The sequence below is a fragment of the Acanthaster planci genome, linkage group LG04 (genome assembly GCF_054643075.1).
Source record: "Acanthaster planci isolate LZ-2023a linkage group LG04, COTS_SCS, whole genome shotgun sequence".
Classification (NCBI taxonomy): Eukaryota; Metazoa; Echinodermata; class Asteroidea; order Valvatida; family Acanthasteridae; genus Acanthaster; species Acanthaster planci.
In genome coordinates this window covers 14407824-14425740 of record NC_141780.1, presented here as the reverse complement: position 1 = coordinate 14425740, position 17917 = coordinate 14407824, and the positions used below count along the sequence as shown (strand labels likewise).

Sequence of the window (17917 nt, the reverse complement as noted above, 5' to 3'; positions counted from 1 at the left end):
AGCGCGAGAACCAGCGCGTGAACCAACACGTGCGCGTACCCCATTCCTTTGCACTGCACTTTCTGGTTCACCGTGACGTCACACTTCGGTACTCTTTTCGACGTGTGCGACATACTATTATTCGCATGAGACCGAAGTTGCACGGTACGTTCTCACGCGATTACACCGAACGCTACACGTAACACGGTACGCGTGGGTGGATTAAACCAGACTTGATTTGAAGTCTTTACGACTGGGCAGAGAAATAACAAAAAGACTCCAAACAAAACATGAAAAAACTATTCGGTCAGAGAGAAATGAAATAGAAAACGCCAAAAACGCAAATTAAACAAAAGAAAACTGTCAACATGTAACCATCCAAACACAACAAGCGTAAATACGCCAACTCATCAAAACTTGAAATAGAGTTGTCCTTTGTCAGAGTCTGTCATTACCGCAATATAATGAACTAAGTCAAATCACAGCCGGGGCAAGTTCGTTTACTCTCTTGAGTAAATTCCAAGTATAGGATCGTGATCGTATCAGAGTGAATGAGAAACAAACAAGCCAAAAATAAAATCAAAACAAAACCACAAAATAAGGGTTACAGCTTTAAACAAAAGTAATATTGCATCGCAAATAATTACATATAAACGGGCCTATAGTTTAGAGGTATTAATCATGTGACAAATTGAATGTTCCAGCACAATTACTACTTTGTTAAATCAGTTTATTTAAACTTCATTATCCCCAACTTGCGGGAAATATCAGTGGCCTTTTACATTTGAGCAAGGAAATGAAAAACGTTAACATTAAAATTCATGATTAAATTAAATTGCATTGATTTATTGCATTAAGACTTTTAACATTTATTGAATAAAATAGAATGTGCAGCATACAAACATGCCGTATGCATAAACGTGTCAATTATAGGTGTTACAGATTTGCGTTTAATTTGCGTTTAGAAGTTAAAGGCTTGGGTTTAACAGTGTAATGGAAATAATGCACAACAAAAGGACTCAAAACGTCTTGCCATCTGCGAATGGTTTGTCTGTTTTCTTTTTTTTTAATTGCACATAATGAAATCCTTTGCTGCATGTTCTCTGTATAATAATAACCTTTCGAATTGCATATTAAACATTCCTGCAGCCGCAGAGACAAATGCGTTGGTGGCATGTACCGCTTCGTTCTTATCCTTCGTTGTAGGACCAGTTATATCTAACAGAAACATTAAGTTAGCATCAGAGAATTATAAATGCTGTCAACCACTAATTGACCAGTGCTGAATATTTTGTTTGCTGTTTGTTTACCTACCCATTTATCCAATTGAAACCAATCTAGTGCTGGCATAGTTCCAAGTTCAAAAGTGAGAGGGTATGTAATAATATTTGGCGATATGCTTTATCAGCTGCTGACATCGGTTATTGTCATCCGAGCACAAGTTTGCACGTGACACACCTTTGCACGGATTTCTCAATACATGTAATTCTCATAATGACATGCTTAGAAAGGACGAAGTTAAGGTTACTTTAATAACTGATTCAAGTGTCAAACTTTAGTCTTTACATCATTAACATAAATTTATACGACATTAAAACTTATACGACCCTCCAAAACGTGAGACGGAGGCCTTGCAGACCGTGTCGGAGTGATAGACCTTAGCAAACACTAGCGCTGTAAAATTCTGAGTCTAGCCCCAGACTGTGACCGAGCGATTTGGATCACGTGGAAACCTGTAGAGTCTCCTGGTTTATCCATCAAAGTCATACCATACATGCAGCTTGCGTGGTATACATGTACATGAATGCGACAGACCTATACTGTACATATAAATATATGTAGTCTTCATATCTGATTACTGACCAGCATATTAATGCGTCTTTTTTTGGTCTAGATGATAATGTTGCATTAGTGTCACAGCCAGTAATCAAACGACGCGCAAAACACTTTGCTGATTTCGAACAAACCAATAATATAGCAAAGGTTAACATGGAAGGTTGTGACCTTGACAAACACGAACATTATCATTTCATCATTGCTATTTGTGCAGAGCTTTGGCAGCGGATAGTCCGAGTGCTGTGAGTTGTTTCAACAAGCCCGCAAAGGCTGCGGCTACTCATCAATAGGCTCTGTAAGTAACTTGAAGAGGCATGCATGCACGTAGCATATATACACACTGCATTAGGAGTATACCGACTAATGAAACGCCGTTGACAAGATTTTCCCACACATTTTAACAAAGACAACTTCAGTCTTTGCGTTTTGCCGATGATTATTAGTTGAGGCAAATTCTATCGAAATCTGAAGACACAGAATGGACATAAGGTGAAAAAGATTAAGGTGAAACCATTGATCACTCGGAGTGATCCGGTTGACAAAATTTATTTCAACATTATTTTTCACACGTGTGCCAGTCTTCCCGAGACGAATTTGAAGTTAACCCTTATATGAATTGAATTAACTCGTTTTGACATATGGGGAAACGTATTCCTCAGTCACTGGTATACAATAATTACGGTCAAAACATCCAATACAAGATTAAACCTAACATGCATGCCAAACTGTTAACAAGGGTGAAAAGAGCGAAGTGGAAAAAAAAACTTACAAGTGCAGCGACAAGATAATGCAACGGACAAGGAGTCATCGAGGGAATTATGGGTAGAAAAAATGGCTTTCTTAAATCCCTTGCAGCGCTAGAATTACAAGTAGTGCACGTTTTGCATATGCACGTCATATTTTGTTACTAAGTCTGACATGACGAGTTATTTGACAAGTTTGTCTAACAATAAGATGCATGGCAATTTGTTTGTCACAACATTAAAGGCCGATTCATCATACTTGGCGCAAAAGTGATCATGATTTTGACGTCAGATCATTACATTCGGGATGCGAATTTGCAAAAGTGGACGCATTTGAAGTCAAGCAAACGTGCTGGGAACGCATCATGGCGCCAAAAGTTGCTTCACATTCGGCTCAAGTATACAGTACCGAAATGAATACGTCACGCGCACAATCAGTGTTAAAAAGGCATTAGCGCGAGAACCAGCGCGTGAACCAACACGCACGCGTACTCTATTCGTTTGCACTGCTTGCACTGCACTTTCTGGTTCACAGTCACACTTCGGCGACAAAGTGCGACGTCACTGTGGACCAGAAAGTGCAGTGCAAACGAATGGAGTACGCGCGCGTGTTGGTTCACGCACTGGTTCTCGCGCTAATGCCTTTTAAACACTAATTGTGCGCGTGACGTATTCTCTTTATTATAGTCTATTAACCTTTAATCAAGGCGCGCGTGGCTACCTGGACACACGACGCACGCACAAGCGCGAGCGGCTTCTCATGATAGGAACCGGCCACTAAAGTGAAATATGTAAGGGCTGCGTAGCACCCGTGATCAGAAAATCGACGAGAATATAATATCAAATCAGTGCTCTGAAATATGTGATTGCCGAGCTTTCGGTAACTGAGTACCTTCTTCAGGGTAAGCAGATTCAGTTCTCAGAACTGGTTCAGATTCAGAACTGAATCTGCTTGCCCTGAAGAAGGTACTCAGTTACCGAAAGCTCGACAATCACATATTTCAGAGCACTGATTTGATATGATATTCTCGTCGACATACCGGCCACTACGGTGCTGATAAGTGTTTCGAGGATGCACGAGAGTACAAAAAGTCACTGTACCGCTCAGAACAATATCACCGACGCTATGATCACGCCTATGAAGACGAAAGTTAGGAATTGTCTGGGTTCACGGGCACTCGAGACAGGACAGGGATCAGCCAAGTTATCCACGGTACATATCAGTTTGTTAAACGTGCAGTTGGAGTTGTAATCCTCAAAGCCACCGGTGGCACTGTAGCGGCACATGTACACATCTTGTGAACTCCTGTCTGTCACCTTGGTTACTTCGGTGATATTGTACACATATCCAAGAGATGAGGGATATAGGGCAGTCTTAGACCTTTTCAAGACTGGCAGTCTGTCATCACCTCTCCACAAGGTCAGCGAGCCGTGGGAGTTCCCATCGACATCAGTGACAGTGCAATAGTAAGACAGGTCGTCGCCTTTCTGGGCTTTCGAATCGATGGGGATAGAGATGGAACACGTCGGTACCGGCGGGCTCCATTCTACTTTCATTTCCGCTGAAGTACTCCATGTGGTTTCTCCAGAAGAAGCAGTGTGGACACCGAACAGGCATCGGAACGGTGCCGGCGTGGCACTGTCGTATCGGCTGACGGGGCTGATGATGATGCTGTACTCTGTCTCATTTCGACTATTTGTGGTGAGGGTCGCGTGGGAGAAGCGGTTCAAAGCGTCAAAGAAAAGGATTTGCTCGCGATCAGCGATCACCTCCCAGTCGTCACGGCCGTACCTTTTCCACTGCATCTGGACCTTGTTAAAGGGACGGTTGGAGACCGTCTCTTTAGCCCGGCACACGAAGACAGCCGTGTCACCCTCTACAAATCCGTTCGCCGCCGACGTTCCATCTTTATGTCTCAACGATCCCCTCAGCGATACTCCAATCTGCTCGGCATGAGCGACTGGAACAACACCCCCAAGTATGAGAACGAGAAACAGCAACCGTGTCATGGCCAATGTTGAGTGGAAATGGCTCCAGCAATCACATTGTGCCATACACTTGATTCTACAACCATAGAGCTATGCTGCCACGATCGTTTTTTCTGCGCAGTGCGCACTGCGCAGGCACGCCCTCCAGAAAACCTCGACTGACCTTTTGCTGAGCTCATTGGCATAAAAAGTGTCTCCACGGTTTATTTTCAAAAAGGAGATTGTTTGGCCGGAAAATGGAAAGATCGTGGAACGATCATGGGCCAGGATCAATTCCCTGGGTGAGGGAGCTTCCATCAGAGGGCAGAGTTGGGGAAATTACCGGTAGAAAACGGTCCTCAGAGCCCCCGGAAGTACAGGGAAGCCATTTCAATAATGTGTGCAAGCCGACTCGGGAGCTATCACTTTGCGCGTACATGTATAATTAAAAATGTAGAAGGCTAACACCAAAAACTGAAAAGAAATGGAGAGACTAGCGTCAAGACAATAATTTAATGTTTGTTTGAGAAACTCCAGTAATGTCGGCTTGCGTTTGTAGCGACCCTTGACCTATAAAGGTCACACCAACAAACGAACCTTTATACAAACGTAGACCTTCAGGAACAAATGACTTCCCTTCTACACCATATAATTGTTTTCGCGCGTGTATTCTCCCAGGAATTTTCCTACGTCTTCAGCCTAATTTTCGGCAGCTTCGTTCACTACTTATTTTGTTAACTGTTCGAGGAGAATCATTCTTCACATCATCTGTTTCATCAACCGTGCAGTGACTTTAATTAACTGACTGACAGGGGTGATATCGTTAGGCCGTCTGACTTTGCTGCCTTAAAGGTGCACGAAGTTTTTGACTCGTGTCATTAATTTTGGATTTTTCTTTATAACATGTTTCCCTTTTAACTGTACCAACGGAAACGTGGCCCGTGACTTTACGAGGGGAAATTCACGGAGATCAACCGACTGAGACTAAGGGCGTTTTCGAAACGAGTGGCCTGGTTTCGTTGGTTCCAGCCACCTTGAAAAAGCTTTCGAACCCACACGTTCAAGCTCTGACGGGAACCAGCAAAACCGAAGTCTATTAAAGCTGATTCCACTTGTTTCGGAGACGCTCTATGAAATGACTTGCGACTTGGCCTATGGAACAAAATGACTCTGTGAAAACTCGATACACGTCCATTTCAGAGATTGGAGGATCACATACGATTGCTTGTAGATGTTGTGCATGTCAACCATGCATTTCTTCCGGTAAGAGCTGTTGTTACACAAGGACATGCACGAACAGACCTTTTCGTGTTATTCCTCTGTATTAAACGAGCAGTTACCAGAATTGATATTGCAAACGCCACGTACTAGTCGGAGTCGCTTGGGAATCCTTAAAATTCTTCACAATCCGCTTTAATTTTTGCTCATTACGAAAAAGTGCGGGGGGGGGTGGTGATTCGATTGCCAATCCCCCACCTCAAAAAAAGAGGGGATAAATATCCCATCCCCAGGGATTTACGCCCATGTGTATCTGGTAGTGACATTTGGCATAACAGAACTGGGCCCACGCCTACTGGCACCTCAACTACGTGTATCGTTAGGCATAGCCTCACCGGTAGGCCGAGGGCCTACCGCCGCTGACGTCTAGTCTGTTGGTGGTAACGCATTCATCGCTTGTACTCTGTCATGAGCGTCGAGTAAACGGTTCGTGGTCTTCTCGGTTATCATGACAAAATTGTTTTTTTTTATCGATAACTAAACTCTCAAAAAGTAACGAGCTATGACTTCTTTGACACACTAGATTCGAGATAGGATTACGCGCTGTCATAGCGTCATAAATTGCCGCCCCCAACGTTTGCTTGTACTTAATTGTTTCTATTCGTCCTTTGATCGTTTGGCTTTGTCCCTTGATCGTTTGGCTCCGTCGTTTAATCGTTTGGGGTTTAGTTTTTGTCTTTAGATCCTTTGGTTTTGTTCTATGATCGGTTGGTTTGTGTTTTTATTATTCATTTCTGTCCTTTTTTCTAATTTAGTTTTGTCTGTTGATCATTTCCTTTTCTCTGATCGTTTGAGGTTTTCATCATATAGTTCGCAATTGCTGTTCGCAGAGCAGGGTTTAGAACTCTGCTTCAGTTTTCTGATATTTGTTTTTAATTTATCCTTTTCACTTTCTTGATGTCCTTTGTTTATGTAATTTTTCTTTTCTTTGGTTTTAAATTTTGAGCTGTGTTTTTGGTTTCTGTAAAATATTAATTTTGGCCTTGATGGCGCCCATTAATGACGCTTGGCTGCCATCATGGTACAACCTCGAAAGTTAGGCTCAATCATCAGCCCCGTCACCAGCTTCAGGCGTTGGGGAGGAGCACAGTACCAGCGAGGGCGGCACATCACAAGAACAACAGGTAAAATATCTGCCTATGATTTTTGCGGTGGGTCAGCTTTTCGCCAAGGCCGGGCCTGTTCTTGACTTAAGTGTTTGTATTAATGAGGTGAAGCAAAGAACATTACGTAGTTAGTTGCAAGAGAATCGAATCACGGCTATTTTGCGCGCATTAGGCATTGCTGACATTAACGTCTCAGGAAACCACCACGACAGTCTATCCGCCTCGAGCAGAAGCAAACCTTCATTGGTTGGAAGAGCCCTTTTGGTCGGGAGTGTTCAGTTCGTTGGTAGCGATGCGACCGTAACGCGTGTATTTCCTAGTCGTTCGTTAACCAGCGAAGTTCAGTTCCGAACAAAGGAGCCTCCGTTGCTAAGAACTTTGCACCCTTTCTTGGTCCAGCTCGAGGCTCATAGTATGCACGAGGCGAAAATCCCGCCAAGTAGAATGAATCAGAACGTTCATCGTGCATGTCACTGCAAAATTAAACTGATGAAGTGATGAAAGTTCACAATCAAATTTTACAGTAAAGGCGAAATTTTGGTACAGTTCCAATATATTTCCAGGGAAAACCTATCCATTTGATTGCAGTCCGATAAATAGTCTGGTGGGCACATTGCCCCACGAATCCACCACGTTTCAACTTAGGTAGAAATAATTCGGATTAATGGACACTGTGCACCGAAATACAGTTTCGAGTAATGTGGAATTTATAGGGGATACACCCCTTTCAGCCGCTGACTCAGATCAGCCACAAAATAAAATAATGCTGTGCTCAGTCAGTGCAGAATTTGATACCTCTCTTGTAAATTTTGTTTACATTGGGGATTTTTCATTCAGTCCTGACCGCATAAAGATTAGTGAGCAAACTTTTCTCACTACGGTCTTGAATGATAAATTTTGGGGTTGGAATAGAAAACCTCTCAAATGAGCAACGCCCTTCTATCGATCGTGACTGCCAGCTCTGGTGACTTCCAGAGCTGTTTGTAACTTCACAACACTTCTCTCATTTGTCAGGAAAAACATGGAGAATCATGTTTGAAAAGGTGGCACTATTTTTACTGAGAGTAATCAAAAAGAGATGTCATGTACTGTCTTCCATTACAATTGATCATAATATTTTGTTTTAAAATTGAATAGATATGGCATTAGAGGAGCGGCTTTGGATTGGTTTAGAAACTGTCTTTCTGACCGAAAACAGTTGGTCCAATGAAAACATCGTCATCAACTCTTAATAAACCTTTCAGATGTGGTATCCCACAAGGATCAATCCTAGGCCCTATTCATTTTCTCATTTATATCAACGACATTTGTAATTCTTCGAGTTTAGTATCCTTTATTTTATTTGCAGATGATACTAATATTTTACACAGTCAAAATCATTTAAAGGAAGTAGTCAGTACTTTAAACAAAGAATTACGTCGCATTTCGTATTGGCTTAATAATCGGCTTGCGATAAATGAAAAAGACGTGTTATATGCTCTGCTCTAATACCGACAGGAATAGTATTATTGATGTATATGTTAATAATTCAAAAATAAGTCCAGTAAGTTCCTTCAAATTTCTCGGTGTTATTATTGATAAAGGTCTTAAATGGAAACTGCACTACCAGCAGATCCATATGTCAGTTTCACGAATACTGGGGATTTTGCGCAAGTTGAAATACATATTGCCAACAAAAGTACTGCTTTCTGTTTATAATACCGTAGCTCTGCCCCATCTTCAGTATGGATTGTTAGTTTGGGGAAACTCCCAGTTGACCTCTATGAATAAATTATTAATATTACAAAAACAAATGCTACGGGTTAGTACAAACTCTGGTCTTAGAGACCATACCGAACCGCTATTCCGGAAACTGAACACCCTATCAATTTTCAATCTATACAAATATCAATTGGGTATTCTAATGTGAATTAAATTTGAAAACAATTTTCTGCCCCCTGAAACCAAATCATTGTTTCTGAGGAACACTGAAGTCTACTCAAATAATACTAAGTCAGCAGCCAAGTTTCACATTACAAAGGCAAGAACTACAATATTTCTTAATAAAAAGTTCGACATCAAGGCCCTTTTCTCTGGAATAAAATCACCCCCAGTACCCTACTTCAGAAGTATACATGGTTTTAAAAAGTACTTGAAGAATATTCCCCTTTCCAGTGTAATATAGTTTATTTACCCTGTATTATACATGTATTTTGTGTACGAATATCACATTTCTACTGTGCATTTATAACCTTCATAAAGAAACAGTCATGTCTAGAATTGTATCATTCCCAAGATGTTATCACAAGGAAAATCTTGCTCAATTCTGAATTTGCAGAACGACCCTGAACCGACGTTTCACTCCCTACACTGTAAGTCTGAATCACCCGTAATCTCATATAGCATACACTGTATGTTGGGTAAGAGGAGCTCTAATCTTCATTTCTAAACTGTCCATAAGCCAATGAACAACCCATTCTCGCAAATTTAAAGTATGATACGTACTGCTAGAATCCTTTTTATCCAGTGTGTCTGAAAATCAACATGGTGAAAGGAAAACGGACATCACAAGGCGAAAGTCGGGAACTGTCTGGGTTCACAGGTGTTCGAGACAGGGCAGGGATCAGCCAAGTTATCCACGGTACAAATCAGTTTGAATTGTAACCGGTGGCACTGTAGCGACACATGTACACATCACGTGAACTTCTGTCCCTCACCTCGGTTACATAATGTGCTATTGTACTCAAATACTGGAAAGGGCGGGCGAAGGTTATTCCTGCATCTTTGAAAGAGAGGAAGTTGAAAATCACATCTCCACACAGAGAGCAAACCGCGGGAGCACTCATCAGCAACAGTGATGGTGCAATATAGTAAGACAGGCTTCGAGCAGAAGGGAATAGAGATGGAACATGTCGGTGACGGCGAGCTGTAGCCTTCTTTCATTTTTTCTACAGTGCTCTTTGTGACATGGGTCCCAGAATCACTGACACCTTCGAGCAGAAGGGAATAGAGATGGAACATGTCGGTGACGGCGAGCTGTAGCCTTCTTTCATTTTTTCTACAGTGCTCTTTGTGACATGGGTCCCAGAATCACTGACACCAAAGGAGCATTGGAACGGTGCCCATATCCAGACGTCAGATCGGCTCACGTGACTGATGGTGATGCTGTTCTCTCATTTCGGCTGTTTGTGGTGAGGGTCGTGTTAGACAAGCAGTTCAGATCATCAAAAATAATTATTTACAGGGGAGGGTTAGGGCTATTTCTAATGCATTCCTAAAAAAAATAGTCAAATAGTGTGCGAACAAATGGTTTTATAGGGTCCAAAGCTCTTTTGCCGAAAGTTTGTTTACGTTTTGATATGATTTTCAAAGTCGTACTGTTGCAGTGCAACAGTACCTACTTAATGCGTCCTGAGCATAATTGTGCATATGACGCACGTCGTTCTATGGTTCTCCTTTCCGTTTATACCTTTCTTTTGGTTGTCAAACAACAGATCCGCTCGATGGAGCCCTTACGTAACGTTTTGCAGGCGCATTAATGCCTGTAATAAAGCGCCCATTCAACCATTGGGGTTTCCTATACCTCCATGATAAAGAAAGAATGCTTTTATCCGTCATTTTAGCGTTCAAACCCAGCTTACCCCCTTGCTCTCCTGTATCAATCTCATCACAGGCAATGAAACGGCAGCGAGTGCATACTTGAGGGGTGTCTCTGGATGCAAACAACATACTCCTCTTGAAAGAGGGGGCTTTTCGTGGTCCCAAGTGGCAGGAGGAATGCAGTTGTGGCAACAATCGCCCTTCCTCGATTTAATACACTCTCGACATCATTTTTCACCCGTTCTGGTCAGTCCAAGTGTTCAACCACAGAGAAAGGTCCTTGCTCTATGGTTCAACTATCTAACTTCGCCTTCGCAAGGTTGATGGTGTTTCTTTCGAACTCGATGGACGCAGAAACCTTTAGCTGAAGTTGTGGTTGGCATAATCTTGACAAGTGTTGAACCAACAATGACATGAAATCTTCAGGGTTCAATTTATCTTTGCCGTCCGAATTCCTTGGGTCGTCGTCCGCTGGGTTGACCACCTCCGGCTCCCAGAGTCTTTCCCCCGGGCACTGTGCTGTTCGCTTGACTGGTTATAGTGGCGCAGACCAGATACAAATTATTCATTCACTCGTTTAATTCCCAAAAGAGGTGGAACATTAGCAAGTACAAAATAGCTTAGGTGAACAAATGTTTCATTCCCTATGCTTGACAAAAGAAGCACAGTTACAAATTATCTCCTTTCCCAATTTTAAACAAGTCAAGTTCTACGACTTGGGCTATACTGAAACCAATGTGTCTGGTAGAACCCTTTTATCAAGTACAGGTGTCTGAAAATTGAAATAACTAAAAGGCAACCTTAAATTACGATTAACCCCTGTTAGTGTGCCACAGATGGATTGTTTAACGACATTAGTGACCCCATCGTACTCCAAAAAATTGGTATGATATTGAACTATAACTTACATCTTCAGACACACGAAAGGAACTTTTACTATCAAGATCACGACTCGTGCAAACTGCTGCGAATATTTCCTGTTGCCACATTTGCTTCGCTTTCGCTTGAGGTGTAAAATAATATTAATATAGCTGCAATGAATTAAAAAACCTCCAAAATGCATCTTTTGTCTCAGTTAATCTCATTTCATTTTTGTTTCACGCTTTCAAAGGGTATTTTGCTGCCTGTTTGCTTTCATGCTAATGGTATTTTTTCATATCCATGAGCAAAACTGTGAAGTTGACTCCCGGAAGATAGTCTTATAGTGTTACATAGATTTGTTTTAGAGTTTGGACTAAATTTTGTCTCCTGCGTTGATTAATTGTTGTTTAAGGACATTGTAATAGGCAAGCAATTAACCCTTTTTTATTCACGGAATAAATTCTGGGTGCAAGATTTGGACAGAAAACCCGAACACTAAACTATGTCTTCCCTAGATGGCTTCACAGCAACAACGCCCTCAGTTTTCTACAGGAAAGCATGGGCAATTTTAAATGTTTTTTGAAAAGTACATTTTTGAATGCCTTTACCCGAAGGGGGGTACAGTTATTTTGAGGAAGAGTATAACGTTGCAGAAAAATAGATCTTAGAAATAAATCATTGCAACTACATTTTCACGGTACTGTTTACGTGGAAAATTGAAAATTGAAAGTTAAATTTTACACAAGAGGTCACTGCATGCATGTGAACACGTGGAACATACATACTGCGGCAGCAAGGATGTGCTAGATGACAAGTTATGGTGCCACTCAGAACAATACAACCGACACTATAATCGATACCATGCCTATGAAGACAGAAGTCAGGCACTGTCCGGGTTCACGGGCGTTCGAGACAGGGCAGGGGTCATCCAAGTTATCCACGGTACAAATCAGTTTGTTAAACGTGCAGTTGGAATTGTAATCCTCAAAGCCACCGGTGGCACTATAGCGACACATGTACACATCTTGTGAACTTCTGTCCGTCACCTCGGTTACATATGTGCTATTGTACTCATATCCCAGAAAGGGTGGACGAAGGGCTGTCATGGATCTCTGGAAGAGTGGAACTTCGAAATTACCGCTCCACACAGTGAGCAAACCGCGGGAGCGTTCATCGGCATCAGTGATGGTACAGTAGTAAGAAAGATCGTCGCCTTTCTGGGCTTTCGAGTCAAAGGGAATAGAGATGGAACACGTTGGTGACGGCGGGCTCCATGCCACTTTCATTTCTTCTACCGTGCTCTTTGTGAAAAGGACCCCAGAATCACTGACGCTAAATGAGCATCGGAATGGTGCCCGTGTCCAGACGTCATATCGGCTGACGTGACTGATGGTGATGCTGTACTCCGTCTCGTTCTGACTGTTAGTGTAGAGGGTCGCGTTGGAGAACCGGTTTAAAGCGTCAAAGAAAACGATTCGCTCGCGATCAGCGATCACCGTCCAGTCGCTACGGCTGTACCTTTTCCACTGCATCTGAACCGTGTCAAAGGGACGGTTGTCTGTCTCTTTAGCCCGGCAAGCGAAGACGGCCGTGTCACCCTCCACGAATCCGTCCACAGCCAGTGTCCCATCTTCATGGAGCCATGATCCCGTCAGCAGTATTTGGAACGACACATCGGTGCAGGCAACGAGACCTACACCATCAAGCATCAGAACAAGGAACAGAAATCGCGTCATGGCCAATTTATTTTTGAGTGGAAATGTCTCCGAAAATCAACACCATCAGTTACAACCCGTATTACGAAGATCAGCTTTCTATCAGCGAGGGATGAAGATGTAGATTGTTCGCATGCAGGCTGGCACGCCCTTCCCCCAAAAAAATCAAGTCAGGAATGCTTCAGCCGCAAGCCGCACTTTTCAACTACGCATGTCCAATTCTAGGGGTATTTGCATACATAATAAAAGTTACTTGTGTCCTGTCCGCGTTTGATGCACATTATGTATATGTACTTTTTGCACCTTTGGAGACAAAAAGAGGGGGCAAATTTACATACAGGTCACGGCTATTTCTGACGCATTCCTTGACAAAAGATATAGTCATAGAGTGTGCGAAAACAGTGATCTTAGGGTACGGCCCGGATATCTTTTCGCCGAGCGTTTGCTTACGTTTTGACATGATTTTTAAAGTCCGAAGTATTCTGTAAGTTTTCAGAAATAAGCTGTGGTATGGAGCGAGGCCTAAAGGTTCCAGATTTGTTTACGGATTTTCACAATTTTTTGTCTTCCCGACTGGATGCGTTTGTGGCCACAATCGACCAAAACTCAAAATTGACAACACGAAACACCGCGTGTAATAATCGTTTACCCGAAAGGACTTAATAATTTAGTGTTAGAAGTAAACTATGGGACAGAAAGATCTCCCCGCCTTTATGTTGGTCAGTGCATGCAGGTAGTACTGGTTTCTCAGGAATTTGTTTCAGACATGGGGGGGGTTAAGTGACAATAGGCGGAGTGTGCCAGATTGGACTTGTTTGGGGGGTACCCCTCTGTCCCATTTCGTGCCTAATATACGATAAACCGTGAAGTTCACAAGAAGTACACTCTTGAAAACATGCATGACATCGCTAGGGGGCGTACAATATACAACACAGATCCAGAGGTCTCAAAGAACGCCGGTTCTATATTGTTGCATGAGCATTGAAATGATCTCTTACAATGTCCTTGAAAACGATTGCCAGTAGGGCTGGACTTAATCGGCTGATTTATGGTGAAAGCCTTCGTTAGCATTGTCGGAACATGGAGGAAGGACACAAACTTGTCGGAAATGAGTAAAAGTCGTATACAAAAATCTAGCTAGATGAAATCGACAGTATTGCATAATACCTGATCTGTAACTTCTAATAACACGGAGAAATTGGAAGTAACAGGGGGTGAGAACCAGTGGAAGAAATGCCGCTTCTTTTAACCATCATGCAAAAGGGGCTCATTAGAGCTAGCCCTTACGTAACGTATTTGTCAAGCCCGATAATGCTTTTAACTGTCAAAGCTCAGATTTCAAATGAACGCCTTTCTTATCGGTTTGAGATTACGACCTTAGAAGCCGGGTACCCCCGTATACACTACATCGCAACTACCCATGCTTGTGTACAATTGCCACATCGATCCATTCTACGAGTGACGACATTAAGGACACAGGAGTTTGAACTGCCCGGGATGTAACATCTGGCCAATTACCGCTTTCTGGCATGCCTGGTAAGTCCATAGCCAGAGCGCGCGAACGCTGGCCACGCACCACCTGTTTAATTTCGCAATCAGGAAACCCCTTTGTACCATAGGGGTGCAGACCACTAATTCAAGTGAGAATTTTTGACCAGCTCATTAGCATTAAAAGTGCCCCCCACAGTATCTTTTGAAAAAGGAGATTATTTGGCCCCCAAAATAATGAGATTGTGTAAATCGTTACCAGGATCAACTCCCTGGGTCTTTGAGCTTTCATATGAGAGCAGAAGGGCTAAAAACTACGGTTGCAAAATGGTCCTAAGTGCCCGAGAAAGTGGAGGGTTGCCACTTGAAAAATGGCTGCAATCAGACTTCGGAAAAATTACTTTTTCAGGGGTGGTTTTGTTTTGTGGGAATAACTAAAAATGTAATTGGTTAAACCACAAAAAATTAAAAAGAAATTGAAAGATAAGTGACCAGACAAGAATTTCATTTGTGTTTCAGAAATCTCAGGGATGTTGGCGTGCATGCTATTGGGCCCTGAACGGTGCTGATTTTACACTGTTTTCAATGGGGCTTGAATTAGTGGACTGGACCCATGGGATCACCGCCGCAATTTGTCGCTGGTAATCTGCGTCCTTAAAACTTCGTATACCGAGGTATAGGAAATTGAATATTCATGTATTTGTTGGTGCTTGGTATGATCTCATGACAAATCAATTTTAATGATTGCGCAGTTGCTTGCATTACACCGTGTGCCCTAAAGCTGTTTGTGCAGTCATTGCCCTCAATAAACTCTTTCTTCTCGAGTTATTTGGGAATAAATAGCCTGGTTGTTTACAAGATTGGGTGTTTTGTTTGAATCATTTGTATTATGGTATTTGCAAAAAAGCGTATTTTATAAGATTTCACGATCACTCCCTGCGATGAAATAGCGCATTTTGTTCCAAATGAACTAAGCTTCCAGTAGTGAACATTTTGATGGCCATTCTTAGCCAAATTCGTAGCAAGTCTTTGAACACTGATGTATTTGACGGAGGAGAATAGAATAAACTTTGCATGGATAATGAAACAGTGTGTCAAAATGTAAAAGTTTATTTACGATGGAAGACGTGGGTCTAATATCAGGAATTTTTTTCTCTCTCTATTTCCTGGTCACATAGATAATTTGTATTTAATTGCAAGCAAAAAACTACAAGGATATCACTGGCCCTGCTTGTCCGGCTAAGATGCAGGCAGCAATAAGACATTTTTGGAATGTTTTCTATTATTCGTATGGCTCGGCGGCGACCATCATTGAACGCTTTGAAGAGCCTGAGTTACAACTCTCTCTGTGTCCTTCCTCTATGATAAACCACTGTCAATCTGAACACTCTGAAAAGGTACATTAGTATTGCGTATTGCTGCCAAAAGCGAACAAAAATTTCCTTTAAACGACTTCCTATCTAATTTAAACAACTTACTATCTCATTTGAACGACTTAGCTATACATGTAATTAGAAATAACGACCTAGCGATATTGTGTTTAAACGAGATGATAAGTCATTATATCGAGATACATGTAATCAATTGTTAGATGAGATTTGAAGCTTTTCATGGTGGAGGTAGTCTTGGTTCCAAGACCTCCCAGTTGTTACAGGATACGAACCATTAAATAAATCAACGGAGCATCATGCGCGAGTCCCAGTCTGAGTGTTTTTCCACTGGCAAATAAGGCTACACGTACTGTACATGTACACACATGTACATGTACATGTACGTAAATGTATATGTACATGTACGTGTACAGGGCGCTATTACCTCACGAATCGTTATCACAGGAAAAATGAGCCCGTCTACTTATAAGCGTAATTTTCGTTGTTATTCCAGTTGACCTCGCTTATTGCGTATTTTCAAAGCAACATTTTGGTATAGGAGTGTGTATAAAGTGCCCGTCAGATCTGATCAAAAGGAATTGTACTTCTGATTCTTTCTGCTCCAGTCTTATCCAGGTTGTCGGAGTCAAACAACCGAGCTGAGCACGCACAGAATACTTTAAATGACCCTCAGTCGTAGCATTGTTAACTGATATTGTGATAATTTGTCCAGACTTTTTGTCCACATTTATATGCATTTGCATGGTTGAAATTCTGATTGGAAATTGATGAGGATAAAAACCGTCACTGCCTTCAATATAGCTTCAAAAGAGTTTGTGCTGATTCGCTTTATCACCGGTCCTCAGATTTAGCGTATACTATAAGCCTAAAACTTGTCTGTCCTCGAAAAAACTAATTCGAGGAAACTGGTGCTCACTTAAATTGCAATTCCTGTACCAATCCACCTCGAATAGAAGCACCCCCTCATCGGTTAAAAAGAGCCATGTTGGTCGGAAATAGTCCGGACATCAACCTTTTCATTATAATCATCCTTCAAAAACAACGATCAGCTTTCTACGGGCGCAGGATGTACATTATTCGCAGGCAGGCACGCCCTCCCCGAATCAAATCAGCTATAGGCTTCAGCTGCACCTTTCAACACGTATGTTCAATTCCAGGGGTCTTTTGCATACACACGACCAGCTTGTGTCCTCTCCACGTTTCATACACATGAAACGCGTAATTTTGCACCTTTGGACACCAAAATAGGAGGCAAACATTCACAGGGGATGGTTAAGGCATTCTACCTCCATGGTTAAGGCTATTTCTAACACATTCCGTGGAAAAAGAGACATGGTCATGGACGGTTCCAAACTAGAGATATCGACTGTATTGCATAGGCCTGATCTGTAACTTCTAAAACGGAAAAATTGGAAGGACATGTGGCCAAAAGGGGGAAGAATCAGTTGAAAAAATGCTGTTTCTTTTGCCATCAAACGAAAGGGGGCTCATTAGAGCTAGCCCTTACGTAACGTTTTTATCAAGCCCGATAATGCTTTTAACAGTAAAAGCCAGGATTTCAAATGAATGCCTTTCTTATCGGTTATAGACATAAGAAGCAAAATAAGAGAACCCCTCACCTTTGCGTTGGTCACTGTTTGATTGGAATTTCAGGAATTCTTTACAGACATCGAGGGGGATGTGTTAGGTAACAATACTCTGGGGTGTGTATAGTGATATGGGCATGTAGGGGGGTACCCCTCCGTCCCATTTCTTGCTAGGTATAGTTTGGGCATCACGTCCTTACTACAACTTACAAGCCGGGTATACCATTATACATGTACACCGGCAACCTCACAACTGCGATTCGCGTACCAATCCGCCTCGAACAGAAGCACCCCCTCATCGGTTGAAAAGAGCCATGTTGGTTGGGAGTGTTCATATTTGCTGACAGCGATGCGACCCTAACGCGTGCATTTCACAGTCGTTCGTCA

The 17917-nt window shown here is 42.2% G+C and overlaps 2 protein-coding genes across 2 annotated transcripts; both read right to left on the bottom strand.

The window, feature by feature from the left end:
* Positions 1–3457: 3457 nt before the first annotated feature.
* On the bottom strand, positions 3458–4762 carry LOC147799412 (uncharacterized). Its single transcript, XM_087136046.1, has one exon. It carries the CDS (start codon positions 4611–4613, stop codon positions 3663–3665), a length of 951 nt encoding a protein of 316 aa, XP_086992172.1. The 5' UTR covers positions 4614–4762; the 3' UTR covers positions 3458–3662.
* A 6326-nt stretch (positions 4763–11088) lies between these two features.
* Positions 11089–13224, bottom strand: LOC147799411 (uncharacterized). The gene has a single exon (XM_087136047.1). The coding sequence runs from the start codon at positions 13084–13086 to the stop codon at positions 12178–12180; it is 909 nt and encodes a 302-aa protein (XP_086992173.1). The 5' UTR covers positions 13087–13224; the 3' UTR covers positions 11089–12177.
* Positions 13225–17917: the final 4693 nt, after the last annotated feature.

What these genes read in the sequence shown, in the direction of transcription:
- LOC147799412 (XM_087136046.1), bottom strand. Translation starts at nt 4,613, where the DNA reads ATGGCACAATGTGATTGCTGGAGCCATTTCCACTCAACATTGGCCATG.
- LOC147799411 (XM_087136047.1), bottom strand. Translation starts at nt 13,086, where the DNA reads ATGACGCGATTTCTGTTCCTTGTTCTGATGCTTGATGGTGTAGGTCTC.